We start from the raw sequence: 27950 nt of genomic DNA on the forward strand, positions 1-27950 counted from the left end.
TAGAACTGTTGCCATTCACAGTCTATACCAGAACACCCCCTTGACATATGACCCATCAAAATTGTACACAGCCACCATCCCAGCCATAACCATTCCGACAAAACACCAACCCCCCTTCCCCCCCCAAAAGTGATGCTCAGTAGCCAGCAGTCTTCAACTCCTTCTCCGTCCACTCCCATAATTTTTGTCCCGCCTCTGCGTCCTTTGTCCACTTGTTCGGCCTGTACTTACCGACAGGAGTGTAGTATCCTCCATTGACAAGCTCCTCCTTCTTGGCGCCGGCAGCGGCCCAGAGCTGATTGAAGGCGCCATTTTCGATCGTCTGGAACAGCAAGGGCCCAAATACCATTGAGCCGTACTTCATGATTGGGTTGGACCGGGCGTTTGGGATGTAAAGATCGGTCTTGATGACGCCCGGATGAAGCGACACGCTCGTCAGCGCCGGGTATCGTCGAGCCAACTCGGCGGCAAATATGATGTTGGCGGCTTTGGAGGCTCCATACCGGGTCCAAGGACCAGTGGCGGTGAGCTTCTCCGTAGACAGGATCGTGTCGAGGTTTGGAGCCATGTTCCAGGCCTCGGATGAGACAGAGACAACACGTACGTCAGATTTACGTTCCTTGGCCGTCTTTTCCATGGTCGGAAGAAGCAGTTTCGTCAACAAAAAGTGGCCGACGTGGTTGGTGCCCAACTGGATATCTTGTCCTGTCGCAGTCTTGCCTGCAGGAACAGCCATAATACCAGCATTCAGAACCAGAATGTCGAGTCGGTCGCTGTCACTCGTGACTCGGTCTGCGGCTTGTTTGATGGAGGGTAACGAGGTGAGATCAAGAGGAAGGTACTCGATATCGACATCCTGTGATGTCTGCGCCTTGATTGATGCTACAGCATCACGTCCTTTGGATTCGGTTCTTGAAGCGAGATAGATCTTTTGGGGGCTGTGCTTTGCAAGCTGCAGGACTGTTTCCTTGCCAATCCCATTGTTACCACCAGTCACAAGGATAACCTTGCCTGCAAGGCTTTGAATGCTTGTCGCCGGGACAAATGATGGGCTAGTACTGAATGGCCACATGTTGGCGATTGCGGGATGGAAGACTTCAATGGCAAGCAAGGGATGGAGGGCGTATGGTAGCAGGAGGCCCGTGGCAAGACTGAAAAGGTCTCGGACGTGTGACAATTGTGGGAGCGCTGGCTCTACGTTGTTATGTGTAGGAGTGGTGTGCGATAAGGTAGAATGATTCTGTGTTGCTACATTGGCTTGCTCGTGCTCTTGTAACTCTTCAGCCTCAGAGTTGTTGGATGCTCCTGATGTTGGTGACGACATGTGCGCAACAATATTACGCCGACGGTCTGGATGAGAATGATAGCATTTTGAATGTAGTGATTTAAGATCTCGACAGGGATCGTCCCGTATAGCACGATCCTCCAAGAGCGAATGAGATTTGACAGAGACAGTTTGGTTGACAATGTGGCACGGTGGTTTACGAGAGCGTGCTAGAGCGAGCAAAAGCAATACGGGCGTAAAGCTCCGAGTCTTTGACCAACCAATCACGATGTGCAAATCCCAAGATTTCGGAATAACTCCTCCAGGCTCCGATTCCTCATCGTACGTATCCTCCCAATCATGTATACACAAGAAGTAGTATGAGATATTCTGCAATCAGGAACCAGACTGAATGTAGACTGTCGACTGTTCAACAACTCCCGGGTCCGAGGCACATCAACGGTTGAACTCTCGATCTTGTCCGGCGCCTGCGACCATCAGATCACGAGAGGCAACGCAAAAATGGTGAAGATGATGAATTGGGGTTGAAGAGGAGGCCGCGGACTTTGATATAATAACTACAACGTGGACAGTCAACAGCATCTCGCATCAGCACTGGGGTAAACGCGTTGCCGGTAATAACATAACAGGATGCATGCAAATCTGTTTCGTCCTCGAGAAACCCATCCCCAAGCTCGTCGAGCACCGTCCACCACCGATCTTCTGAGCAGATGCATTTTTTTGAGCGTCTTCTCCCTTTGTAACCAAGCCGGAGGTAGCTTATGCCTGTATCCTCTCCGATAAACATGACGCCCACGCACAAATGTCCTATTATCCGCCCTCGAAAAAAGCTCTTCATTGTCCGCATATCCTTAGCAGCGAGCACATTGATCACCGTCACGTTGATATAAGGAGACAACATGAAACATATTTGGGGGCTCTTCGCGGCGTCTGACCGGTCGATGTTCAGCAGAAGGAGGAGTTGAGCAAGTTTGTAAATGTATAGATCGGTACAGGGACCAACAAGAGCGGGGGAGCCGAAGGAACCGTACTAATAGGAGCAAGTTAGGAGACCAAAGGAAGACCAAAAAAAGGTGCCCAGTGGAGCTTGTCAGATCATGACCGTCTCTGGTGTTGGTGTGTTTGCCGTCAGTTTGTTGCGTGAATGGGCCTATTGGCGAATCACAACCGACACCCAAACCGAAAACTTGCTCACTTGGCGACCACGTTGAATCTTCTTCTACCAAGCGATATCCTTTGTAGGGGTTCTGAACTTTGTCGTTTCAAAACTACATACCACTCTCTTGCCCTATCGTTATTCTAGACTTTTTTGAGTGTATACACACACACACACACACACACCACAGACTTCACTTCTTCAACTGCGACGTCTCCCTCGACAAGAGCCCGAGCCAGATCCAGATCCAACGAACTCCTCCACCCGCCACATATCAGTGAGCAACCAACGACACCCATCTTTGGGGGTTTATACGCGGCATAATCGCTCAAACAACAAAGTCTTCGAACTTCCCTCCCGAGCCTGGACTCTTCCTCCTCCCCTCCAACAACAATGTCACACGACTCAATGTCGATGCCCATGTCCTCTTCCGACGCCATGTCGATGCCCATGGTCTTCACCACCTCGCACAGCACCCCTCTGTACGGGACCGGGTGGACGCCCACCACGGGAGGCGGCTACGCCGGTACCTGCATCTTTTTGGTCATCCTCTCCATCGCCCTGCGGCTGGTTTTTGCGGGCAAGGCCGTGTGCGAACAGAGATGGGCGGTCGCCGCACGGAGACGGCGCTACGTTATGGTCAAGGGCCGTCCCACCGAGGCTGGACGGATCGACCAGGACCCGGATGCGAAGACGGGGGCCCTCATCACGGTCAACGGCGTCGAGGAGAACGTCAAGGTCGTCGAGGCCAGGGACGTCTTTCCCCCCTTCCGGCTGTCGGTCGATGTCCCTCGAGCAATCTTGACCACCCTGATTGCCGCCATGGCATATTTGCTGTACGTCCAATGACCTCTTTTCTCTCTCTTTCCTCTTACTAACTGTCTGAATCAGCATGTTGGCCGTCATGACCATGAACGTGGGCTACTTTCTCTCCGTGCTTCTGGGAGTCCTTCTCGGCGAGCTAGCCGTCGGTAGATTCGCCCGGAACGACGAAAACTTTCACTGAGATACACGACCTTTTTCTTGGTTGTTGGTTTTTTATATTTTACTCCAAATGCTGCGGAACTTGGCCGAGTGTCTGCCTTGCCTCACGCGCACACACAGATGTTCAAGGTTGTTTTGACGCACAGCTTTTGTTATCGCTGTCATGAAAGAAAGAGAGCATGTCCTTTTTTACAGCCTTTCAAGCGACTTTTGTGGGTTATGGCGCAGGGAACAGGTCTATAGAGTACATTTTATAGGCGTCTTGGGGATGTGCTTCCGAGATGAAAATGCAGTGATGATGACTACCTCGTACATGGTCTTGATATTCTTTCCATGGACCGTAGTTTCTTCGGGTAGTGTAGGTGGTAAACGGACTCAATGTTCCGTTATTTACTTTACCCAGCACACATTTTGAATGCGTCCAGCTTGACATCCCATCTTTCATCTGTGAATTCTTGATCTACCCGACTATTCATCAGGGCGGTTCTGGTTTTGGTCTAAAATGGTTCGATTCCGTGCAGACTTGACAAGCTGACAGATTGTCCTCTAGTCCCCTTACCATATCATCAGCTGGTAGTGGAGGCGTTGACGACCGCCATTACTGAGATCCCTGATCATGCACTGCTTTTTGGCTCTGTAACGGGATGTCGCTGACCTTGGTCACGCCCTATAAGTGCCGCGAGGGAAGTGTACGAGGTCGACATTTCCGAGTCACCCAAAGCAACGCGTTCAGCCCTTTAGGGGAGCTTGGTGCAAACTCTGGGGTTCTCCTCATCATCATCCACTCGCTTTGTCGGATCGATCCTCACGGCCACGTCTCAACCCTGTTCCACTCCCCTATTGATTCACTTGGCTGGGGACCGCCAGGACCGCCTCCCTCCTCGGCCAACGTCCAGATCTGTCTCGTGGACTTTGTCGGATCCGTCAAGTCGACTGCCTCGACCTGCTCGGGCGTGATGATGGCGACGCGGAAGTTCTTCCTCGCCAGCGTCTCCTCGGAGAGGTGGCCTGCCTTCTGGCCCAGCGCTTCGCCCGCCGCCTCATCTCGACCTTGCGACAAGAGCTGGCCCGGCGGCGGGTTCTTGAACGAGCCCCTCATGACCGGGGACATGTTTTCAAAGTAATTCTCCACCTCGCGTCGCCAGGACCAGTCGTTGATCCTTTCTTGCGCGTCGTGGTCGTCGGATCCCTCACGAACGCGCATGTATCGCCCTACCTCGGCCTTGAGGGACACGGTGCCCGAATTCTGAGCCTCGGGCGTGCCGCCTTCCACGTCGTCGGCCGCGACCAGCCAGCATTTACCCCGGATGCGCCACTGCGTCCGCGTCTCTTTGACCCAGTAGACGGCCTCGACGGGACCGCCCCCGCCAGACCCGGAGCGAGACTGCGCGAGGGTTCCCTTGCCCTTGCCCGTGGCGAACAGCTCGTACGTCTTGCTCATGCGCGCGTCGGTCGTGAACGTGGGACAGTCGGACTCGTAGACGGGCGGGTTCTTGGGGAGTTTGTTGTGCTCGTTCTCCGGCAGCGTGGCCCAGAAGCCGCGGAAGATGCACGTCCGCGCCCGCGGCAGCCCGGAATCTGTCACCGTCGCGAGGGTGAACTCGAACCCAGCGCCGCCCGCCCGTTCGAGGTGTTCCTGGAACGTCCGTTTCCACGGCGCGACGGTCGAAGGCGTGGGGTGCGACATGGTCGAGGCGAAGCGGGCGAGCCGATGCACAACAACACAGTGAGAGGCCAGCTTTCAATCGCGAGAGCGGATGGGAGGTATTGGGAAGAGGAGAAGGACGAGGTAAGGCCAAATCCGATCGAGGCGCTTGGTCGCTGCTATATTTCTTTTCTTCTTTTCCACATTATCGTGGTCCATGACGCGCTCATTGGACTTGAAACCATCGTCAGGTCTGCATGACGTCGACTACGGAGGCCCTCGAGTTTCCCCACTAGCCCCTAATAAGTGGCCACTGGAGCTACGCCTAAATACGGGGCGCCCAGCAGGAGTTAATGGCTACCTACTACTGGTACCTAGGCACTCAATCCATATCTACCAGGTACTTGCGTCGGGAGGTCTAACTCAACCACTGCCTTTCTTCCGGGTGCCCCTGGTTGGAGGATGTGCACAATCCCGGTACCTGAGAATTGCATTTGGGTATCCATGTGTCCACTTACTACACAGCCACGGGCCTATATAGAGGGAGTCGTCATTCACTAAGCTCTCTATCACCGTTACAAGCCTCCAAAACTTCGAAACTGTGTCCTCATATTGGCATCGTCCGCCGTTCCAATGTCGTCCCGGCGATTCGTGGGACGGCGTAGGTGGATAGATTAATGGCTGTACTGTCAGAGAGACACAGGCAGTGAAAATTAGGGGTGGAATAGGCATTGGGTTCTGCGGCAGACGCAGCATAAACTCGAGTTCGGGTTGGGAACCACGTATTCAATCTCATTGCAAGCGTGCCCCGGAAGGAGAGTACTCCTTGATCATGTTGGTGCTTTCGTCAATGGCCACGAGGGTCAAGGGGGCGTTTCCAGTACTCTTCTTTCTTCTGAGGCTCTGTCCCGGGTCATTTCCGCACCAACAAGATTCGATGAACGGGTGATAGTGTTTGTAACCGATCAAAACGACGACGTATCCACTCCTCAGTTCAAGGGATCACAGAAGTCTTACCCTGTGCATTACTGAAAGTCCTTCAGTTCTCCTTTCGGTAGCACTTTTTCGTGCGCTCCTCTCTCACTGAATGTCCTCTTCCAACACCAGGCCTCGTCCCTTTCTTGCCCATTCGACCTACCGTTCAGCACGTTGACGACGTACTTTCCAATGTTGGGCAGAAATTTCCAGCTGTGAAACGACCCAGCAGTGGCAAAGTAGAGGTTCGACAGTCGCGGATCAGGATGCTGCGCAATCAGCTGGTTTTGATCCGGCGATATGGCGTCCCAACAAAGGCGCCATTCATCAGGCACTCTACCCCCGTCAAGGATTTGTGGGACGCGCTGGCGGATGATTTCTATGGATTGGCGTTTGAGCAAGTCCGGGACAGAGTGTTGATCAGGAGCTGGGACCGAGATATTCTGGCCAGTCTCCGAATGAGGTTGAGTGTTGAGAAAAGTGTTGGCATTTGTAAATTTAAAGAAGCCCTGGTCATTCGGTGGCATCGCCTCGCCTTTTGCGCCAAAGATCAAGACTGGCATCTGCGAGTAATGCCGGGCTTCTTCTTCCGACACCTTGAATGCTGCCACGCATACTCCTGCCGCCTCGACTTGTCTTGTGATGCTGATTTCTGAGGAAATAGCCATTTTCTTTTCCAGTGGTGCCATCAGCCACGGCGTCCATGCTCCTGTGGCCAGAACAATCTTTTCACCGGTAAATGTGCGCCCGTCAGTCGTGCGGACACCAGTCAGCTTATCACCATCGCTGAGCAGCTCATTCACTTCTCCTACCTCGTGCTTGACACCGGCTTTGACGGCTTCCTCCATAGTGGCCGCGACGGCGGAAGAAGCATCTGCCCAACCGGCGCTGGAATTCGTGTAAGCCTTGCTGTGTTCACTGGTGTCTATTCCAGAGAGTACACCTCCCCAGTTCGACTTGACTTCCTCGAGAGAGATATCCGCAGATGTATCAGGACGACCACTTTCTCGAAAGTTCTTTCGAATCCGGTCCGCCAGATCGCTGCCCTTCTCGTCCAACATCACCCATCCCGTCTGATGGAAGTGCGGCTTCATCACTGGATGCTGTATCCAAGACTCCATAGCCTCGTAAGCCAAGTCCATGTAAAACGCCTTGCTGTAATCCGCACGAACGATCTTGTTGATATCCGAGGACGCAGCCAAGGGCGAGGGTACGGAGGCGCGATCCAAGACTGTGATGCGTGATGGATCTGCATGACTCAGTGCGAGATGGTATGCTGTGCTGGTGCCAAAGATCCCTGCCCCAATAATCAGGACACTGCAGTCCGGAGGGTCAATGGAGCCCATTATGGTCCGGCTGTAGAGGGTGGATAAGCGAAGCTGACAGACTGGCCTCGTTGTATACGTGATTCGGCGGAGTTTTCAGTATTGACGAGCGACTTTCTTGTGATAGGAAAGGGATGAGAACGAGGCCCTTTTGGGTGCCTTTCGTCAGAGGAAGTGCTGATATCAGACGTGAAGATTGATGGATGGATGCCATTGGATCTCCCAGACACGACGGTGTCCCTCTCTGGTGGAAACAGGCACTAATGAGGTCCTTTGTCATCCGATCGGCGCCCAATTGATCCATCCCCGGTGTCCAGAGAAATGCCTAGGCGCCCTCCCACTTCCCGTGCCAGCCACCCTCAACCGAGACCTGACCCCGCGCTGAAATGCCGTGTCAGTGCGCGTCCACTTATTTTACGAGTGGGAACTCCAAACCCATTAGTGGCACAGCATTCACTCTACCAGATCCTCCAAGGCCTCCTCAAAATGCGTTGAAAGCATCCACAGTAACCTCGGTATCTTGATGACATGAGTGTCGCTTGGAGACAGCATGGGTGACGATTCGGGCGCCGTCCGTAGTCTGTTAAGGATGGATCTTTCTTTTCTCCCTCTATCTTCAATGGCTCCCTAAGCTGCATCAGATTAACGGCGGATATTTTAGACAACTGGTGTTCTTTGCGTTCTTGGATGTATTGATCGTGACCGGCACTACGTTGACCAAATTAGACAGGTGCTGGGGGATCTTGCACATAGAACTAACCCATGGCTCTTGGTAAGACTCTGCTCTCTTTCTTCGAACCATGCGACGACGTTCTTCGAAGCTGACTCCGTTCTTCTCGCAGCAACTGCTGCAGCCGCTGCAGCCGGTGGATGGGCCGCAGCGGCCTACCTCGATGCCAAGTTCCATATTCGAAAGGACCTGGATGTCCTCCGCAGGCTGAGACAGGGTGCGAAAGAGTATGCACAGCTTGTCAAGGAGGACAAAGTCTGCTTCTTCTACGCTTTTGAAGAGCAATGCAAAAAGAGCTGGAACAATCGCGCTCTCTGGTCGAGAGAAGGGGGCATCTACACCTTTGGTCAGTTTTACGAGGAGGTCCTCCGATATGCGCAGTGGCTGCTCGAGGAGGGTATCAAGCCTGGCGAATTGGTGGCCATGTACATGATCAATTCGCCGCATTTCTTTGTGACCTGGTTCGCTTGCTCGGCTGTCGGTGCGGCGCCAGCATTCATCAACTACAATCTCGAGGGGAAAGCGTTGATGCACTGCTTGGATGTGTGTGAGACAAGACTCTTGATTGTCGACGCAGACGCAGCCTGCCAGAGGAGGATCAATCAGAGTCGGGGAGACATTGAAGCCAGAGGCACCAAAATCGCGGTTCTCGACAACACTTTAAAGCAGAAGATTGCAGCGAAACCCGCCCAGAGACCGGCCGATGACCTTCGCAAGGGCACGAAAGGCAGCTTCCCTTATTGCCTGATCTATACCAGGTGAGTCATGTCCACTGCTCTCTATCTCCCAGACACAAGGACTAACAAGTTGTCACAGCGGAACCACAGGTCTTCCCAAAGGTTGTGCATTCACACTGCAACGGGTATACATGGCGTGTGGTCACTCGATGCCGCTCTGTGGAGGCATCCCTGGCAAGGACCACTGGTTCAATTCCATGCCGTTATATCATGGCACAGGGTCAATCACAACCTCGTGTGCCCTGCTACAGGGTCTGGGGGTTGCTCTCGCACCGAAATTCTCCGTGTCACGGTTCTGGAACGACATTCATGACTCCGGGTCTACATTCTTTGTGTATGTTGGTGAAACAGCACGATATCTGCTCAACGCGCCACCCCACCCGCTGGAGCGAGCACACAAGCTCCGATGTGCCTACGGCAATGGCCTGAGACCTGATGTGTGGGAAAAGTTCCAAACACGCTTCAACATCCCTGAAATCGGCGAGTTCTTCAATTCCACCGAAGGCATGTTCAGTCTGCTCAACTATGACAAGGGGCCATATCTGAGAGCATGTGTCGGCCACCACGGGTTGATTCTCCGAACGATGCTTCGCAATGTCTATATCCCGGTCCGGATCGACCACGAAACGGGCGACATCTGGCGGGATCCCAAGACAGGCTTTGCCAAGCGAACGCCGTACGAAGAAGGGGGCGAAATCCTGGTCGCTGTACCCAACAAACAGGCGTTCCAGGGGTATTGGAGATCCGAGGCTGCCACCGACAAGAAATTCTGCACCGACGTGTTCAAGAAGGGGGACATTTACTATCGGTCTGGTGATGCGTTGAGGCGTGAATCGGACGGACGATGGCACTTCCTGGACCGCCTGGGCGACACATTCCGGTGGAAGTCAGAGAATGTTTCGACGGCCGAGGTGGCTTTAACGATAGGCCAGTATCCTGGCATTGCCGAAGCCAACGTGTACGGTGTTCTAGTACCGAACCACGAGGGCCGAGCAGGCTGCGCGGCCATCCACCTCGATCCCAATTACACGGGGCCGCCGGTCGACTACAACGACCTGCTGAAGTTCATGCGTGGACGACTGCCCCGGTACGCGGTGCCGGTGTTCCTACGCATCGTCAAGGCGAGCACGCACATCCACAACCACAAGCAGAACAAGGTGCCGTTGCGCAAGGAAGGCGTCGATCCCAACGCGGTCGGCAGGGAAGTGCCCGAGGGCAAGGACGACGTGTTCCTGTGGGTGACGCCCAAGGCGGACGAGTACGTGCCGTTTACGCCACAGGATTGGGAGAAGTTGGTGAGTGGCCATGCCAGGTTATAACGGCGGCGACGTGGATGTTTGGGATTCCCGTCTTGAGCGTGCGACGGTATTATTTGCCTGCAACACGATACATGTAGACCTCGATAGACTGGAGATGGTGGTCGATACAACCCAGTGTCCAAGGAGGACGATATAAAAAAAAGGGGGTGTCAGTACTTGGTACATAAACATGACTTAGTCACCTACCTCCCTACCTTTGTTAGTGGTACATATCTTTTTCTCTGGTTCTCTTTGTACCTTTTGGTCTACATGATGGATCATATGGCACTTTTTAACCTGGTTTTGACTGGTTATGAATTGAGTGATTCATTCTTGGACCATGACCCCCCAAATTTCCTTTGCTCATTGATTTTCCATCCATTCGACGCATTCGACGTCAATACATACATGTACCATGCGAGTATGTATTCGATATTCGATTTCGAACCTTACTTCGACCAATTCATTATATCCTTCAGATCCCCATGATCTCGTAAACCCGTTGGTTCCCCTCAAACACCAATGCCCGTACCAAAATTCGAAACCGACACCAATACTAATAGATAAGTGGATAGATAGATGGATAGGTAGATATATTCCCTCTTCTCCTCGCAAAGACTCTAGATTTGTCGCGTCTAGATGTGTCACTCTGTCGTTCGTCGGTTCATTCGTTCCATTTTGTGCATTCACTCTCTTGTTTGTTTGTTTTGTTAATTCGGCTTTTTCTCCCTCAGATTCGTTTCGTTCATTCGTTTGATCGTTCATTCACTCTTTGCCTCGCTCACCTGTTGGGTTGCTGTCGTCGCCTCGTTCGTCGGGACATTCGTCGGCTCATCCACGATTTCATCCACCTGTCCGCTGATGGATCCGTTGGTCGGTTCGTTCGTCGGCTGGCCTTCGATCCGGTGGACGGTCCAGCCGCCATTGGATCCTCGGACGTATTCGACCATAGGGAACTATTTTTTTCCACCACCTCGTTAGGAGACACGTCGTGTGTAAAAAGAGGAGATCGGCGGCGGCGGCTGCGGCGGAGGAGGAGGAGGCAGAAAAAGGAGAAAAGGGAAAACTCACATAGTGACTGTTCTTCTTCATCGTCACCACCTGCGGCACGCCCTTCAACGTCACCACCCGGAGCCGGAAGCTCGTGTTGTCTTGGATCTTTGCCGTCTCGCGCACAAACGCCGCGAGATTGGGGGTCTTGACGCCGTTGACCTCGGTGATGAATGTCGTCGAGCTCAGTCCGTACTGCTGGGCGGGGGAGCCCGCACGCCGCGCGCTCACGTACACCTGCGAGTGCAGCTTGGTGACCTGTTGGCGCACGGCGTGGTGCGGGCGCTGCAGCACGGCGCCGCAGAAGACCAGGGCGCGCGTCGTGTCGAGTTCCGCCGTCGCCAGCGTCGGCACCCGCAGTGTCATCTCCTCGCCGCGCCGGACGATGGCCGCGTCCAGCCATTCCTGGTCGTACATCATGTCCATGTCGTGTTGGCGCGTGATGACCCGGTCGTTGAGCGAAAGAATGATATCACCGTCCTGGAGGAAATGGTCTTTGGTAGGGCGGTTGTCACATCCATTGGCTTGTTTGGCTTGATCTTGGTCATCTCCTTTTTCCGCTTCATCCTCATCGTCCTCGCCCTCTGGCCGGCACGCCACGTTAGACACTCTAAACAGCTCGTGTCGCGACGGACTCGCCTTGGCCACTTTCTTGATCCACTCCTCCGACACGCCTGCCGTGCGGCACTCGGCCATCGACAGGCCGCTAGCTTCGATGTCGAGGATGCGGGGCTTGGGGAGGAACCCGGCCTTGATCTGGTCCACGACGGGCGTGATCAGGCTCGCGGCCATGCCAAAGTAGTACTCGTTGTCCTTGTCGCCCATGTAGTTGAGCCACAGGGCCTGGACGACGACGCTGTCGGGCTCCATGAGGACGCCGAACGAGCACTTGGACGGCAGCGACGCGTTGACGTAGATGCCCTCGACCATGGTGGCGCGGTACCGCGGACCCCCGCTGTCCTTGGGGATGTACAGATTCGAGACCTCGGACACGGTCGTCCTTGCAAACGACAGGTCGCCGCGGCTGAAGCCGACGAAGAACGTGTCGCTTCCTTGCTTGATCATCTCGGTCGACAGCGTGGCCACCTGCACGGGCGCCTCCACCAGGGCCGGGTCATAGCGAACCACGGTGTAGTTGCGGAGGGGGTCGACAAAGTAGACCTCGCCCTCGATGTTCACCGAGTCCGCCACCGTCACGATGATGCCGCACAGGCTATGGGGCACGACCGCCCGCGACACTATCACAAAACCGGGCGCAATGACGAGGCCAAAACCCGTGCGGCGGATGTGAGGGAACCCGTCGAGATGGAGCGGCATCGCGCACGAGACTTCGACGAATGACCTGACAATGTCGGCCACGGGTGGAGACAAACCTTCGGGTTGGGCAAAGTCTGCAGACCGCACCACGGGCGGGAGGGCCGGGGGCAAGTTGTCAATGACATTGAAATCCCATAGACCTGTCTCGTCGTTGCGCACGGCCATGGTCAGGTCCGGATCCCATCTCTGGTCCACGTAGAAGCTGGCGACCCTCTGCGTGTCCAGGTCGCGGATGGAGCGGTAGGTGACGACGATGCGCGACTTGTCCGGGATTTTCCTGACCACCTCGATGAAAGTGTCCAAGTCGGGCGTTTTCTTGTGGTCGACCGTGTCGACGATCGATCCCCACAAGCTATAGACCTCGCCAAAGGACCCTTCGGCGCTCGAGGTATATAGACCTCGGCACGGAATGCGGTACAGTCGCGCGTACTGGTACGAGAGATTGTGAAAGGTGCCGCCAGCAACAGCTACGAAGCGGTCTGGCGTGATGGCCGTCAGGTCGTGCACGTCTAAAGTGACGGCAAGGTCCTTTCCCTCGCGCTGCAGAAGTATGTCTACTGTCTTGCCGACGCTGGCGTCGAGGATCGCATCGAGGGAGGCGAAAGACGTCAAGAGCTGCTCGTTGACTTTGACCAGGATGTCGCCCACTTGGATCTTGCCATCCGCCGGGCCTTCGGGGAGGACAGTTTCTGCCACGAGCATGTTATTCTGGTGAGGAAAGGTAGCGCGAACGATCGATTCCCATTCCGATGTCAGGCCGAGTCTCCTGCAGTCGTCAAAGGGCTTCCAGGTCCACTGCGTCTGGATCGTGCCTCGAGTTATGGGGATGCCTTTTTGCAGACACTCTAGAGCTCGCAGGGGGCGATCGAGAGGTAAGAAGAAGTCGGTCGTCGCCTTGTCCAACCGACCACCGGCTTGTAAGGCGATGGCATGGCCACTCACGTCGACCACGGGACTTCCGGAGCTGCCTCCAGTGGTTGCCGCGGCGGCCTGGATGTAATTGGTATTGAAGTCGTTATACCCACCCCCATAGAGAGGTGCGTTCCGGTCTAATCGGCTGATGAAGCCTGAATGGATGCTGAGCTTCTCGCCCGCGTCGTTGCCGACGATCCTGATTTCGACTCCGACACGCGCCGACTGAGGGTTCAACTTGAGCGCCTCGAGTTTCATGTACTTGATGGCCTTGGGTTCGAATCTCAGGAAACCAAAGTCATGGACGGGATCACGATAGACGGGATGAACATCGCACTGGGAAGATCAAAGTCAGCCCAATTGTCAAGTTATTGACACGCAAAACTGACCTCCTCGTGGTTGTCAAAGACGCAATAACCGGTAAAAGGGCCAGGACCGACGACATGGCGGTTTGTCAAGATGTATCCCTTTTCTGCATCGACCACGAAGCCTGTGGCTTGACTGGAGGACGATGAATCGGTATCGAAGGGACGCGGGCAGGAGAAGTGGATGGCGACGACGCTTCTGATGGCTTTGTCGAGGGTGGCATGCCACTTTCCAGGATCGCCTGGACTGGGATTGACCATGGAGGGATTGACCAGAGAAAGAGATTTGACTGCATCTTCATCCACGTGGCTGAGGTTGTGACTCGTGGCCACGATGCCACAAGAACCCATGATGAAACCTGTTCGAGGGAGCTGCAAGAAGCCGCAAGAAATCAAAATATCGTCAAGATTCAAGGCTGAAGATCAGGCAAAAAGCGATGTTGAATGAGACCTGGAACTGAGAAACAAAAACCCTCAAAGGGCGCCACGTAGCACGGGTGTCAAGGCGTCAAGGTGTCAGGGGTGTCAAGAGGATGTCGCCTGACAGAAGCTGAGAGGCTGAGAGGCTGAGAAGCTGACGAGGCTTTATATATGTGTGTGAGTGTGAGTGAATGTGAGTGTGTGTATACGTGTATCTCTCTTTCTGTCTCATCCTCAGCCTCTTCAGATGTAGGCAGACGGTCTCCCTAACTAAACCTCCCCCCCACTTTCCCTCTCTCTTCTCGTCTGCATGTGTCTCTCCTAACCGTATCCTAACCCATCCTAGGCTGTTCTTAGGGTCGAACAAGCGATGCCTGTTGTAAACTGTCCGACGCACGAGGCTCTTCTAGTGTAAGCTTCGGGCCGCCAGACGAATACATCGTTGGTTCAGAAACTCCCACAGGACTTTTGATGCTAGCGTGTCAAAAGCCGCCAACTCCGCCCATCCTGGCAGCCATTGCTGGACCCATGCTGGGGCCTTCCGTGGTCCTCATGTGTGTGTGTTTTTCGCGACTCTGCGGCTCATAAGGCAGCCAATCCCGCAATTTGCAAACATGGCAAAGGTGCGCCATTTTTACAAAGAGAGCAAAGCTGCCCCGACGGCCCCCAAATTACTCGGACCTTCATCATAATCAAGTTATGTGTGACCTCGACGACAATCGACAATCCTACAGACCGGCCAAATTGGTTGCAGCGAGTCCGCTACATACATTATTGTTGTTTCTATACCAGATCTCAAGAGGGCACGGCGAGTGGGTATTAATGAATCCGAAAAGGGGGCCCAAGTCATTGTTATACAAGGCTTTGTTGGATACCAAGAGCGCCTCGGCCATGATTCGAGACATATGAATACAAGTACATAACTAGGAAGAACATATCAGATCATCCAGGAGTTATCCCTCTTCCAGCTACTCGAGGTGAACGAATGTAACTTGAATCCTTTGATAGATATCCAAGATTGGGATCTCCCCCTCCATCAATAAAAATACCTCAAAGGCGTCTTGTTCAGAAGAGAAAAATAAAAAGAATGAGAGAGCGGCCATGTGGTGCCGAACAAAGAGGGCCAAACACCGTTTTCTCCGCTACCTTCCGGGGCGGACCATGTTGTGCTTCAAGTAACCAAGTATTCAATTCCAACTCCGTAGTCGATCTGTGGTTCGAAATGCAACCCTCTATCCTGCCCTGATACCTTTGCATTTTCTTTCCAACGACTATTCCGCCCAACGAATCTTCTTTCAACAGACGCCGATATAGTACATTTTCTCATCTTGTTTTCGTGCGGCGCGAGAGATCCTTTTTCAGTGGCTTGGAGAATATGGCCACATAAATGTGCAGAGAGTTGAGTATCTGTGGCTGGCCAAAGCCCAGGGTCTCACTCTAGTACTGCTTTGTGTTGTGTCATGTGCATGTAGTAATAAGTCTAGCAGAGCGATGCCCCCCTAGTCGGACAACCCCACCTTCACCGGCACCACAAGGGTGTCACGTTCTTTCCGCATGGGATCGTGGAAATCGAGGGATGGATCGTCAGGAGTCGTATAAACCGTCTCCAGGGTGTTGTTGGTGTAGATGGAAGATTTGGTCGAGGTACGCACGGGTTGTCGATAGACGCCACCAACGTATCCTCGGTCGATGGCGAGATGCTTCAACGGAGATGGGTCGAAGCGAGCAATAAACACCTTGTCCAAATCGCGACTCTTGGGTTTGGAATACAACTCGTATTCCTCCAGGCAAGCATCCAGGGTCCATCCTGTCACCTTGCGGAATGCGGCCGTGATGCAACCGCTTCGGTGCTTGCCTTTGTTGCAGTGGATCAGCATAGGGTAGTTGGCCCGGTCCAGCATAAGTTCGACCACCTTGCAGACGACCGTATCTGGCGTGTAGACTTCTGGGTCCTTGTTGGCGAGAATGGGGATGGTGTAATGCGTAATGCCATGCGAAGTCATAAACATCTGATAGTCGACGGGGATGGTGCCCGAGACCAGCGTCACAATGGTCTTCAGCCCCAGCTCGGCGAGGGTGTCAAAATGTGCGTACTGGGGATAACTCGATCGGTAGAGCCCAGGGGCAATGACTTGGAAGTTGACAGGGCGTCCCGTGCCATCTGGAGTCGGGGGTTGAGATTGGTCCAGCTGGAGCGTCTTGGAGCTTGATGACACGTCTAGATCGGTCAGGTTCGTGGTACCATCCATCGTGCTCATTTATGAGATTGCCGAGGCCCGCTTCGATAGAAACAAATGACACGGCGATTGTGCAGAGCACGGGGGATGGAGGTTCAGTAACTGTGCGTTTCAAGCGGTCTAAGTGGTGAGGAGTGATGATATGATCGGTCGATCTGAGGAGCTGACGAGGGAGGAAATCGAGGAGAAATACAGAGAAAAAGAGCTTCTAGTGTGGGCTTTTATGACGACCTCAAAAGTTGAAGCACGATGGCTGGTGAAGACATTGTAGAGGTGGTTAGATGGCCATTTTGCAGGGGTCGTGCGCGTGTGCCAACGGTTAGGCCAGGCTAGAGTTCTTGATCAAAGGACGAGGACCTCCAAAACAGCGGTGACTGTGGACGGGGTGATCTGATGCTAAGGACCAAGGTTCCCTGGTCGAATCGGGAGAGGTGGTCGGTCGTGTTATTATGTTGAGCAGACGAGGGAATTATCTGGACGGGAATCGGCCCTGACAAAGAGGCATGGTGATTGGACGCATGGCGACGAGTGTTTCTGAAGAGCTCTGAGTGGGAAGCACCGCAGAGGGAATCGCAGGCGGCATGCTGTGGCAGACTGTTGACTAGTAGGAAAGTAGAGAAGATGAAGGAAAATAAGGATTGGAGAACGAGGGTTGAGGTGTTGGTAGCGAAGGAGAAGAAGGAATGGAGCTCGATCGACGACGAGAGAGTTTTTTTCTTTTTGGGCAAAGGAAAAACAAGCGGCGAGCCAGAAAGTTGAGTTTCTGGCTTGGTAAGTTTGGCAGCCAGCGTCACCAGCGCGACAAGGCGTCAGTTGCTCAGCGTACGAGTAATGTGGGTGCGTGCGGTGAGTGTTCGAGGTCGAGTAGTGGTTTGATTATTGTGGTTCCGCAGGCACGAGAAGGTAAGTGGTAAGGCGAGGAGCCACCAGGGCCACTAGGGAGTCAAGGAGAGGATGGAGAGACACGGGGATAAGAAAGAGGGTCTGCAAGGACAAACTCGGTACTCATACGCATGAGCTCGTTAGGGTTGCAACCAAGGAAGCTGAAGCTAAACGCGGAGAGGCGAAAAAGCCGGGCAGAGCGGAGAAGAAGAATCAAGAAAAGGAGCGAAATTGACACGAGCAACAGAAGAATACGAGACACGGACGCGGTGAATAATTAATGAAATTGAATTGGAAACAAGACATGGATCGAGAGGCGGGCAGGCAAGGCACGTGCGTTGACTTGGCCGTTGAAGTGAGTCACGTGCGGGTCTAGAAGGTACCGTAGAAATAGCCACAGTGAGGGGAGAGCACGTGAGAGATACTTTCCGTATTACTCATCAACTGGTACCTTGGCACATTCCTCACTTGCTTCCTCTGTTGTACTCAACTCCCAAGTTCAGGAGGTTGGAATGGTGCCTACTGGTGCCTAGGTACAGTGTTAGTACCGAGTACACTAATCTCGGATTACTACCATCACTTACAAATAGGTAGGTGCAATTATCAGACTTGGTCACTTGTACCGAGTGCCTCTATCAAGCAGCCTTCTACTCTACTTGGTCCGTACCTCCTTGTACTTGTGATATTACAAACAACCCAGTCCAAACATCTCGGTCGAATTCGTCCATGCTGCCTCACAGACTTCCTCCACCGTAATCCCCTTCACCTGGGCTATCACATGTGCAACCTGCACAATCGTCGCCGACTCGTTACGTCCCTTGACCATCATCCCTTTCTGCCACTTCTCCTTCTTCACTGCCTTGGGGATAGCAGGCCCGTCTTTCAGATACTGCGACGAAGCATGCGACGCGCGGATTTCACACCACGGTCCATCCGTCTCGATCTGAAGCCGCTCCAAAGGCACCGCTTTGACCACCTCAAGATTCTCTGCGGTCTTCATGCTGCAGCCATTGATACCAATGTCAAACCCAAGCTTGACCAGTGCCTCCATTTCCGGTATGGTGCCGGTGAAGCTGTGGACCAGCCCACGCTTGGGGAGTTTGGGTAGGCGTGCGCTGAGAATCCTCTCAAAATCTTCACTGCATGCCCGCGAATGTAGGAATAGTGGAAGCTGCATCTCCTCGGCCAGATCGAGCTGCAGCTCGAAATATTTGAGTTGCACATCTTTGGGAGAGAGAAACAATCGGTCGTAGTCCAGCCCAATTTCTCCAAAGGCTACCGCGTGTCCACTCTCTTTCGCTTCGAGGGTTAGAGCACGAAGTTCTTGAATCAGTGTGCTGGCGCCGCCTTCGTGATTGTCAAAGTCCTGTGTCGAGCATGGATGTACTCCGACGGTCGCGAAACAAGTGCCGGCTTGGAACGTGTTAGAATAGTAGACGATATCCACAGGATCCTCGTTACATACGGTGTTGTTTTGCAAGGTCAACCGCATGCTTGGACTCTGTCAGACTGGAGCCGGTGACCATCAACTTGATACAGCCAACAGCCAGCGCTCGCTGGACAACGTCGTCCAAATCGTCCTCATGTGCTTGCTTCCCGTGGTACACTCCTCGGAAGACTGGATCGCCAAGGTTGATGCCGACCTGAGTCTGTCAGCCTCCAAAGTGGCCAATCCATCTCATCCAGCTACGCACGTCTGCGTACCTCAACGGTTTCGTGTTGTTCGCCATGGTGGCGTGGCTGGCCACTCTTTTCTGCCAGGGACTTCTGTGGGTTCTAGCAAGCCATTCCCCGGACTGCAATACTGTGACAAGACTCAGACACGTCTCAAACTCTGGGCTCAAGGGGTGCGACACGTACCACACAGACGAGACTGGAAAGGAGAGGCCGACAAGGCTGATGGTTTCAGGAGACAAAAGGAGCTACACCTGAAAAAGGGTTGTAGCCGCAATAGCATCAGATTAGCTGCTACGACAAGATCTGACCGATAGTTGGAGTGTTGTGGATGGTCAGAACTCCGGCTGCCAGAAAAAAATGCCAAACTTCTCTCGGCATCAATTCCGCCGAACCCCGACATCCACGTGACCAGCCCCTTCTGTACCCGATCTGCCATCTCTGCTCCAATCCCGTTCGCCTCTTTACGATCAAGATTGTCTCTCTCCGCATCGGCCTTGACACCGACAAGCCTCCCGTCCACAGATATGATCCCGCCAGTGTCGAGCTGGCTAAAATGGTCCCCAACGGTGTCACCGACCGGCAGAATACATGCCAACAATGGAGCAAAGTGCGGGTTCCCATAGTGTGTAGGTGAAACACCTATATAACTAGTATCTCTTGGTGATCTACTGCTGACTCCAACATGGGATCGTATAGTCCTCGAATCCCTAGAAGCGTTCTCACATGGCGCCACGCAGGATCTCAGTGTCAGAGATCTCAGCCCACAGTACAGATACCGACTGCTGGATAGTCGTGGATGATCAAATATGGGACATCACCAAATTCGCCCCCGAACACCCTGGCGGTCCAGGGATAATATACAAGTACGCGGGTCGAGACGCCACTCAAGCATACAATGAGATACACTCTCCAGCGATCATCAGAAATAACCTTCCAGCAGATGCCCTCAAAGGGGTGCTGGACAGGTCAACCATAACGCAAGAATGGTCCAGGCCACCTCCTACAGAGACGCCCAAACCCAAGTCTGCTTCTACCTCAGAAAAGCCACCGTTGGATTCACTAATAAATGCCCACGACTACGAGCTCGCCGCTCGGAACAGCGCCACTGCAAAGACATGGGCTTTCTACTCCTCCGCAGCCAACGATCTGATCACGAAGGACCTCAATGCTAGTCTGTTCAGCCGCGTGCTCTTTCGCCCACGCGTAATGCGTCGCGTGGGCACGATCTGCACTGAGACCAATATCTTGGGCTATCCCGTCTCCTTCCCACTGATGGTCTCTCCCGCCGCAATGGCGCGCTTGATCCACCCAGATGGCGAACTCGCTATTGCACGGGCCGCAAAGGAGAAGACAATCGTTCAATGCATCTCCAACAATGCCAGCTATTCTGCCAGCGAAATCGTCTCCCAACCTGCCGTCTCGGACTATCCATTTTTCTTCCAGCTCTACGTCAACCGGGAGCGTCACAAATCCGAACAGCTCCTTCGCAAGATCCACCAGCACAAGAACATCCGCGCGATATTCGTGACGACTGATGCCGCTGCAGCGGGTAAAAGGGAGGCGGACGAGCGTGTCAAAGCTGATGAAACGATCCAAAACCCAATGATGACCACCAAGGCCAAGAATGACAAGAAAGGAGGCGGGTATGGGCGACTTATGGGCAATTTCATCGACCCAAATCTGAATTGGGATGACATTGCCTGGTTGCGTTCTCAGACCAAATTGCCACTCTTGTTGAAAGGGATCATGTCCGCGGACGATGTGCGGCTGGCCCTGGACTACGGTCTTGAGGGCGTGGTGCTGTCAAACCACGGGGGGAGGAACCTGGACACGTCTCCTCCGGCTCTGCTTGTCCTACTCGAAATCCACGCACGCTACCCAGAAATCATCACGCAGCACCACCCATCTTCCCCCGCCGTACTCGCAGGCCAATCGAGACCTTTCAGCATTTTCGTCGACGGTGGCATCCGGCGCGGCAGCGACATCCTCAAAGTTGTCTGCCTGGGCGCTGTGGCCGCGGGGATTGGGCGACCCGCCCTCTTCGCCACGGGTTACGGTCAGGAAGGTGTCGAGCAGTTGATCGAAATCCTCAAGGATGAGTTCGAAGTCGCCATGCGCAACATCGGCGTCACCAGCCTGCAAGAGTGCGGGCCTCACTACGTCAACACGGGCGCCATTGATCGGTTGGTGGTGAAAAGACGCGACCACCCTTACGCAGTGGCGTGGACGCCAGAGACGCAAAGTGTCGGTAGAAACAGTCTCTTCGGCACAGGCAGAGAGAGCAAGCTGTAGAAATGGCGCCCATATCAATCCCAAATGGGATGTAAGATGAAGGGAGCTTGCTCTGGAAGCACCGCCAGCATAACCAGCAGACGGGCGTCTACCTGGCTCCTGCTATTCCGAGTCCGTCATCTAGACATGATAGAGATAGCGATAGAGATAGAGGTAGAGATAGAGAGACATGCTATCCACCGCCTGGAGAGGAACAACAAGACCTCACGTGCGCACACGACCTGGAGCGTGCGAGCGTGTAGTTAGTTGGTCACGTATTCTCAACGTTTTCTCTCTGACTCCATTCTGGTTGAACAGAGATTCCTTTCTGTATATACAGCCCGACCCGACGTACAGCCAAGGTCGCATGTGGTGCCTATACCCCGTACCTCAACATCCTCGGTACTCATGGTCTGATACGTGATGTATCATATCTAGATTCCTTGTCCGTCTCACTCTGTATGAATGTATGCATGTACCTATGTACAGTAGGGAGGGAGCCCCTGAGTGGTGCGCAATATATCTATGTCATATATCTAGGTACTTGGGAATGTATGTACAGACTAAAAAGACCCGAGGACGTTACTGTACATGTACCAAGGACTGTGTAATCTCGCAGAGGCTGGGGGGGATCTATATCTTCTTCACACATGACCCTCTATCGCTTAGCTATATTCCCTGAACCGACCGGAACTATCGTACTGTGTCTGTCCCCTCCTTTCACAATGGCGGACCGTATCGATCACAATTCCTCAGGCATCGCCTCAGCACCCGGATCACCGCGGCCTGGTCGTTCGGCTCGCGCGAGTGCCACAGCGGCCGCACAGAGTCCCAGATCGCTTCCACTTGCTGGCGCGAACCCGTCGCGTTGGCGTAGGCGCGCAAGAGCCAGCAGATCAACGGGCGAGTGGCTTCCACCTGGTACTGCGAGGTGGATGGCACGGGTGGGACGTCGCGGCCATCTTCACCGTCAGGGTCAGAATGCGAGTCTATCTCGGCTTCGGACTGCGGTGATGTATGGTCTGTGCTAGATCCAGCATTGCTGTGCCATTCTGTGTCTGGAGATTCTGTTGTATGTGGGAGTGTCCGTGGCTCTGGAACGATCTGGATTGTTTCCTTAACAGTCTCTTCAATGCTCTCTTCAGCGCAATATCCACCCTGCACCTCGCTGCTAGACGGATCAATTGCCAGAATCGGCGACGGCAGCACATATTCCCCTTCCTCTTGATCCAACTTGCGCTCTCCTAACGGGTAGTAGGTCTTCTGATCATGTGGTAGGGACTCCCTCGAACCACGAGAGAAGGGATTCCGGATGAGAGGTTCTCGCTTCTCTCTCTCCTCATCGAAGAGCTCGGCGTGGATTCTTTCGATGTGCTTCCTTCGTTCCCTAGGAAACGCAGCGAGGTCAAGAACAAAATCATCCCATTCGCTCATGCGTTTGAGGCCTCTTGGTTCTCCGAGAACCGGCTCTCGGTCTTCAGAGGTTTCGTTGATGATGTCAATCGACGGGAGTGTCTGGTCATCGGATTTTGTCTGCTTGGCTCGTCGGCGGGCAATCTGGCCTTCTCGGATGTCTTTTCGACAAGCTTCCCAGGCCAAATTTAGCCGGTGCAGATTCCAAGTCGCATGCGGGTTTCTTGTGGCGCCATGGAGGGCAAATCCCTTGAACAGCAGCTGGTAGTGAATACTTTGCAATGGTAAACCGAATAGCTCCGACATTTCGTTTATTAACACTGTGATTCGGTTGAGGTTCCCGGAAACGTTTGCGTGGTAAGAGATCATGGTCCGGAAGGTTGTGTGGTCCGGTCTCAACGGCATCAACTCTTGTGCCTCCTTGTGATGCTCCGGCAGAAGGTGTTTCAGTCTACTCGCGAAGAGCAAGACTCTCCTCAAAGAGTTCGCAGCCAGCTTGCGGTGGATCAGTTCCGGACCCGGGCCTGGATATTGTCGGTATGAGGCCACAGTGCCGTCGTTTCGCACTTCTCGACGGGTATTCATATGCAGACTCTTCATCCGCTCGTATATCTGCTCCGCCGCCGCCGGTTCTTGAGCGTTGAACAACGCCGCCATGACGCAATTCAGCACAAGTGTGTCGACGATTTCTCCGGCATCGACAAAATCGCGGTAAGCTTTTCGAACAGCGTCACCATCGCCTCGTAGCCCATGATAATAGATGACGCTGACACGGCCAAGCCTATTGAGATGAAGACCCCGATCGTGCATCTCTTTCAGGATCATCTGAGCCAGGGGGTATTTGTTAGCCCTCACTGCAATGTCAAAAAGAATGTTGAAAGTGATATTGTGAGCCTGGACACCAGCTTCCTGTTCCATCTGCTTCCACAGTCGCAGCGCAGCATTCAGTTCCGATTCCGTCACTTTTGAGAAAGACCTGCCAGCCAGGTAAATAGCAGAGGCCCATTCCGACCTTGCGATTGGTAGATTGGCCTTTTGCATGTCGTCAATTAATGACAGATATCTGATCATTGATTTTTCGCTCTTCTGCCAGGGTGTCGACATGCGTTGCAGAAACAATCTGATAGTCCCCTTGGGGAGGAACGCGACCCCGGGTTGTGGCAGCCGCTTGTAAGCTCTGAATAGTGCTGCATTTGAGGAGTGATTGTCGAGGAGCAGATCGACAAAGGCTTTGAAGGCAGAGATTTCGCGTAGCTGCTTCGACTTGAGCATCTTCTCTACCTCCTTGAGGGGTGACTCGTAGCCTTCATCTTCGGTATAAAACTCCGCATAGGCCTGGGGGGGTGCAAAGTCCTCGGACAGACGGAATGCATAGTCCTCCAGGAATTTCGGCGTCGGAGACGAATGAGGCGATTCCGGGTCGAAACGATTGCTGTGACTGAAGAAGTAGAGATCCACCAAATTCTTGTAGTCGTCCTTGGACAGCACAACGGCTGGTTGGTTCGAGGTCACAGGTGTCACTGCCGTCGCACGCTCGGGTGTGGGAGACTTATTGTGTATTGAGCTGTCCAAGCTGGCCTTGGCCGCAGCCAGCCGTTCCTCGAGATCTCTTACCGACTTCAACAGGGCCATTTGTTCCTCAAGCATGGGCTGTGATAGCTCGGATTCATCCTGTTTTTCTTGTCCATCATTCCCTTGTCTCACTTTCTCGTGCAGAGTGTTCAGATCATCAAAGAAGGCGGCCGGAAGCCGACTGTTTTGTGCAAATTCGAGCGTATTGGAGTCCAAAAAATCCCACGCATTGGTCCTGTCCTTGCGCCGATTTCTAGAGACCCTTGGTTGTTCAGGTTTATCCAATATTGCGACGTGGCGTTCCCTAACGCCGTGGCTTATGCTGCGGTATTGTTCCCTCAACAGATTCTTCCCTTTTCTTCGCCCATCTCCATGCGTCGATCGATTCGGTGTCCGGCAACCGGAGGTCGAAGGTGGTACTGGACGAGACCTCGTCGCGCATTCTCCTGCACGCGACAACCATCCGTAAAAAGTGGCTTCGACAGCTCTAACATTGGACCCTCCATTGGGAGGTCCACTTCGTCCACATATTGTCTGCTTTGAAGCAACGGCTGCGCGTGGCCGGATGCGAGGGGCGAGGAAGTCGCATATCGAGATATTGGAACGTATTATTGGCGTCGCATTCGGAAAGCTGCTGCATCCGAGGAGTTTGGAGGATGAATGCATATGCCTGGGAGCATATTGTCAGCTCTTCATCATCGGACTTAAAAGGGTGTAGACGATCTTCTTCTGGAGGTGCTGGCACAAGAGACAGTCTTGACAAGTCGAAAAAAACGCTCGCGGTTGAGATTCCCAAATTGGGCATCTTGGAAACTGCTCCACTAGCGCGCATTTTCGCCGCAGCTTTTCCTTGTAACGAGTAGTCAATGGAGATTCAAGTTATCCTAATGACCAGGCTGGTCGTCTCGATGAACGTGAGAAAAGACTCACGGTCGCTCCTCTAGATCTGAAATTACCTATGAGAGACTCCTGCCCTGTCTGACTCCCCCAACTCCTTGAGCTCGTCGACACCGATACCTGCCTGTGAAGCTACCCCATCATGGGCCGATTAAACCTCACTGCCATCAACGTCCGCAGGACTGCGCTGGCCAAATTCAAGGCCAAACAGATTCCTTCGGTACCCAACTGGGTGGATATCGTGCATGATATCCCGCCAGCACAAATTCTCGTCCGCCAGCAGCCCGTCAAGCATCCCCTGACCAAAGTCCGCACACGAACTCTCCCGGGCGGAAAAACAGAGCAATATGTGCAAATCATTGAACCTAAGAGGCCGAAGTCGGCGAAGGCTCGTCATGTCTTCAGCCCCAAATCTTTACATTATGAGGAGGATTCATTACGAAGAACTTTCTATGGTGATCATCCCTGGGAGCTGGCGCGGCCTCGAGTGATCGTGGAGACATCAGGAGAGCAGTACAAAAACGCAGACTGGTCAAAAGGCCTGGTCCAACCCGGCATCCCTCTATCTGGCGAATGTGTGGTCCAGCGACAACTCTGGCTACTGGAAAATACCCCCGACATTTCTGTCCCGCAAGCTTACGACATCGCACGAAAAGAATTCTACACCCTGCGCCGACGTCAAGAACGGAGAGATAGGATTGCTGCTGAAGAAGCGAGACATATGGGCGCTCGATTCGGGAAGTCGGCCTTGCAGATTAGCATGGGCATTGAGAATGGGATGTACAATGACTGGGAGAAATGGAGCCGGCAGGTCGTCTTTGAGCAAACATCGAGGGCTGCCGCTTTTGAAGGCACCGTCGCCAGCGCTGAAGAGGAGGCTTTGAAGGACAATGTGCTGGAAGAGAGTACGACCCAGCTGCAGCAGCCAGGTGGTCGTCCGGCGGTCGGAGCTGCTGTGTTTGCTCAACAAGCGCAGTTGGACTCTCGTGTATCGAGACGTTCCGGTTCTCCATAGGAGGTCCGCATTGTATGTGCTCAAGCAGGGGCGGGATTGGGGTTCAGCAAAATGTGTTATAGTATCTCAACTGCGTGGCAAGATGTCTTTCTCCCATCTATGTGTCCATTCGACCCGCTGGCTTCCTGGTCTCGCCTTATTGCAATGGACGTAGTAATGGGAAATCCTGTTCCTATCGATGATGGCCGGCTGACCGACATGAACTCGAGACGAGCACTAGACAAGCGACCGTTACCAGCGACAATATAATCTCTTGTAACGCTCTTCGAAGATGCAACATCTGAAGCCACCCTCTCTACAGGGCCCGAAACAGTTAGTCCCCATAGACTGGAAGGGCAGCAAGACAGAAATACCGGAAACGGACAACACGCCTCTGGTGCCTTCCACTTCAGATGCGACTCGATTCTCTGTCACCATCCACCATCCACCATCCTCGACAAACTGGTCAATTCCCAATCTTCCCCCCTCCTTTTGTAGTCTCTCTCTCGGAACGTCAGGAAAAGGACTATCAAACACTGTGTCTTCTTGTAATCACCATGTCCTTGCCCTTCCCAAACGTCTACCATCTTCGCACTGTCGCTGAAGCTTCATCCAAGGCCTGTTATGTCTGTTACAAACCCTCGGTCAAGGTGCTGATCACTCCTGACAACAAAGTAAGTGCCATTCCTCTCTTCTAGACACGATCAGTCCTTTGAGTCGGGTCCATGATGATCACCCTGCCAACTGGTCTGTGCCAGGATTTCTTCTATGTCTGTGTTTCCCACCTTAGCGACAGAGGGTTTGCTTCCCCCGTTGTAGACGCCGAGGCAGAAGCTGCAAAGAAGAAGAAAGAATGGATGGACAAAGAGATAGAGAAAATCAAGCAGGAGTACGAGGAGAAACAGCGCAAGAAAAAGGCCAAGAAAAAGGCCAAGGACGACGACAAGGACAAAAAGAAGGACGACGACGATGACGGCAAGGCTGAGAAAGAAAGGGATGATAAGGTCAGTCTGATCTCACTAGTACTTGCGGTTACCCTTCGTCCTCGAAGCTGATGTTGCGATCGTCCGTAGATCAAAGCCATACAAGCCGGTTCGAGTCCCAGCGAGAAGTCGGAAGATGTTCCTCGTGTATATGCCCTGCAAAAGTGAGTCATTTCCCCCTTCTTCTCGGTGACCTACCCTCCAGTCTAATGGTGACAGAAATTTCTATCAAATGCGAATTGACCGATTGCGCAATCTAGAGGTTGCAAAACGGAACCAACAGCGCATGAAAGACCCCAGCTTCTTCCCTGCAGCGCCGAAGGGCGACATCTCATGACCCGACGCCAAATGGACGACCTTCTAGACTCGTGGTTTTGTCTCGACGCCTCATTTTTCTTTCCCTGCTCAAGTTGTGAAGATGGTCCACACTGGTGACTCGAAATATGCCGGCTTTGCCGAGAGCTGGAGCTTTGTATCTTGTCCTAAGATGCCCACTCAATGCCCGGCCACTGTTCGTTGTCAACCTTGATGCCAGTGCTGCTGCATCATGCATGATCAGAACCTGCCCATCTGGTGCATAGTTGTCTGCAGTGTGCCGCACAGCTGAAGACCGCTCGGGGTTTAAGGCTGGCTGCCTCTGTCAGCACTAACGTCCAGGTGAGTGGACATCATTTCGCTGGTGGAGTTGATGATGGGTTTGTGTCTGCTTTCATCCATGCTCAGATGTCAGCCCAGAGTCAGCGGTCCTCAATTTCCTTGTCACCGTTCGTGGATCTGGATGGGAATGATGTCAAGGGCGCGCAAATCTTTCAGCCTTTATCGTGA

General features: G+C 53.4%; 12 protein-coding genes across 12 annotated transcripts; 5 read left to right on the top strand and 7 right to left on the bottom strand.

Annotated features, from left to right (window-relative positions):
- Nucleotides 1-136: 136 nt before the first annotated feature.
- On the bottom strand, nt 137-1324 carry Z517_10302 (uncharacterized protein; the record flags this gene model as incomplete). The annotated part of the gene is made up of 1 exon (XM_013423914.1): nt 137-1324. The coding sequence occupies one exon, from the start codon at nt 1322-1324 to the stop codon at nt 137-139; it is 1188 nt and encodes a 395-aa protein (XP_013279368.1).
- Nucleotides 1325-2834: 1510 nt separating this feature from the next.
- On the top strand, nt 2835-3447 carry Z517_10303 (uncharacterized protein; the record flags this gene model as incomplete). Its single annotated transcript, XM_013423915.1, has 2 exons — nt 2835-3277; nt 3333-3447. The coding sequence occupies 2 exons, from the start codon at nt 2835-2837 to the stop codon at nt 3445-3447; spliced, it is 558 nt and encodes a 185-aa protein (XP_013279369.1).
- Nucleotides 3448-4230: 783 nt separating this feature from the next.
- Z517_10304 (uncharacterized protein) lies at nt 4231-5112 on the bottom strand (the record flags this gene model as incomplete). The annotated part of the gene is made up of 1 exon (XM_013423916.1): nt 4231-5112. The coding sequence occupies one exon, from the start codon at nt 5110-5112 to the stop codon at nt 4231-4233; it is 882 nt and encodes a 293-aa protein (XP_013279370.1).
- A 983-nt stretch (nt 5113-6095) lies between these two features.
- On the bottom strand, nt 6096-7391 carry Z517_10305 (uncharacterized protein; the record flags this gene model as incomplete). Its single annotated transcript, XM_013423917.1, has 1 exon — nt 6096-7391. One exon carries the CDS (start codon nt 7389-7391, stop codon nt 6096-6098), a length of 1296 nt encoding a protein of 431 aa, XP_013279371.1.
- A 741-nt stretch (nt 7392-8132) lies between these two features.
- Z517_10306 (uncharacterized protein) lies at nt 8133-10156 on the top strand (the record flags this gene model as incomplete). Its single annotated transcript, XM_013423918.1, has 3 exons — nt 8133-8142; nt 8213-8858; nt 8917-10156. The coding sequence occupies 3 exons, from the start codon at nt 8133-8135 to the stop codon at nt 10154-10156; spliced, it is 1896 nt and encodes a 631-aa protein (XP_013279372.1).
- Nucleotides 10157-10896: 740 nt separating this feature from the next.
- Z517_10307 (uncharacterized protein) lies at nt 10897-14130 on the bottom strand (the record flags this gene model as incomplete). The annotated part of the gene is made up of 3 exons (XM_013423919.1): nt 10897-11091; nt 11207-13750; nt 13804-14130. 3 exons carry the CDS (start codon nt 14128-14130, stop codon nt 10897-10899), a joined length of 3066 nt encoding a protein of 1021 aa, XP_013279373.1.
- A 1568-nt stretch (nt 14131-15698) lies between these two features.
- On the bottom strand, nt 15699-16448 carry Z517_10308 (uncharacterized protein; the record flags this gene model as incomplete). The annotated part of the gene is made up of 1 exon (XM_013423920.1): nt 15699-16448. One exon carries the CDS (start codon nt 16446-16448, stop codon nt 15699-15701), a length of 750 nt encoding a protein of 249 aa, XP_013279374.1.
- A 1555-nt stretch (nt 16449-18003) lies between these two features.
- On the bottom strand, nt 18004-19048 carry Z517_10309 (uncharacterized protein; the record flags this gene model as incomplete). The annotated part of the gene is made up of 3 exons (XM_013423921.1): nt 18004-18731; nt 18784-18961; nt 19013-19048. The coding sequence occupies 3 exons, from the start codon at nt 19046-19048 to the stop codon at nt 18004-18006; spliced, it is 942 nt and encodes a 313-aa protein (XP_013279375.1).
- Nucleotides 19049-19718: 670 nt separating this feature from the next.
- On the top strand, nt 19719-21287 carry Z517_10310 (uncharacterized protein; the record flags this gene model as incomplete). Its single annotated transcript, XM_013423922.1, has 1 exon — nt 19719-21287. One exon carries the CDS (start codon nt 19719-19721, stop codon nt 21285-21287), a length of 1569 nt encoding a protein of 522 aa, XP_013279376.1.
- A 699-nt stretch (nt 21288-21986) lies between these two features.
- Nucleotides 21987-24311, bottom strand: Z517_10311 (uncharacterized protein; the record flags this gene model as incomplete). Its single annotated transcript, XM_013423923.1, has 1 exon — nt 21987-24311. One exon carries the CDS (start codon nt 24309-24311, stop codon nt 21987-21989), a length of 2325 nt encoding a protein of 774 aa, XP_013279377.1.
- Nucleotides 24312-25290: 979 nt separating this feature from the next.
- Nucleotides 25291-26163, top strand: Z517_10312 (uncharacterized protein; the record flags this gene model as incomplete). The annotated part of the gene is made up of 1 exon (XM_013423924.1): nt 25291-26163. One exon carries the CDS (start codon nt 25291-25293, stop codon nt 26161-26163), a length of 873 nt encoding a protein of 290 aa, XP_013279378.1.
- Nucleotides 26164-26699: 536 nt separating this feature from the next.
- Nucleotides 26700-27462, top strand: Z517_10313 (uncharacterized protein; the record flags this gene model as incomplete). Its single annotated transcript, XM_013423925.1, has 4 exons — nt 26700-26816; nt 26901-27146; nt 27216-27289; nt 27345-27462. 4 exons carry the CDS (start codon nt 26700-26702, stop codon nt 27460-27462), a joined length of 555 nt encoding a protein of 184 aa, XP_013279379.1.
- Nucleotides 27463-27950: the final 488 nt, after the last annotated feature.

Source organism: Fonsecaea pedrosoi, assembly GCF_000835455.1.
Source record: "Fonsecaea pedrosoi CBS 271.37 unplaced genomic scaffold supercont1.7, whole genome shotgun sequence".
In the NCBI taxonomy this organism is placed as follows: Eukaryota; Fungi; Ascomycota; class Eurotiomycetes; order Chaetothyriales; family Herpotrichiellaceae; genus Fonsecaea; species Fonsecaea pedrosoi.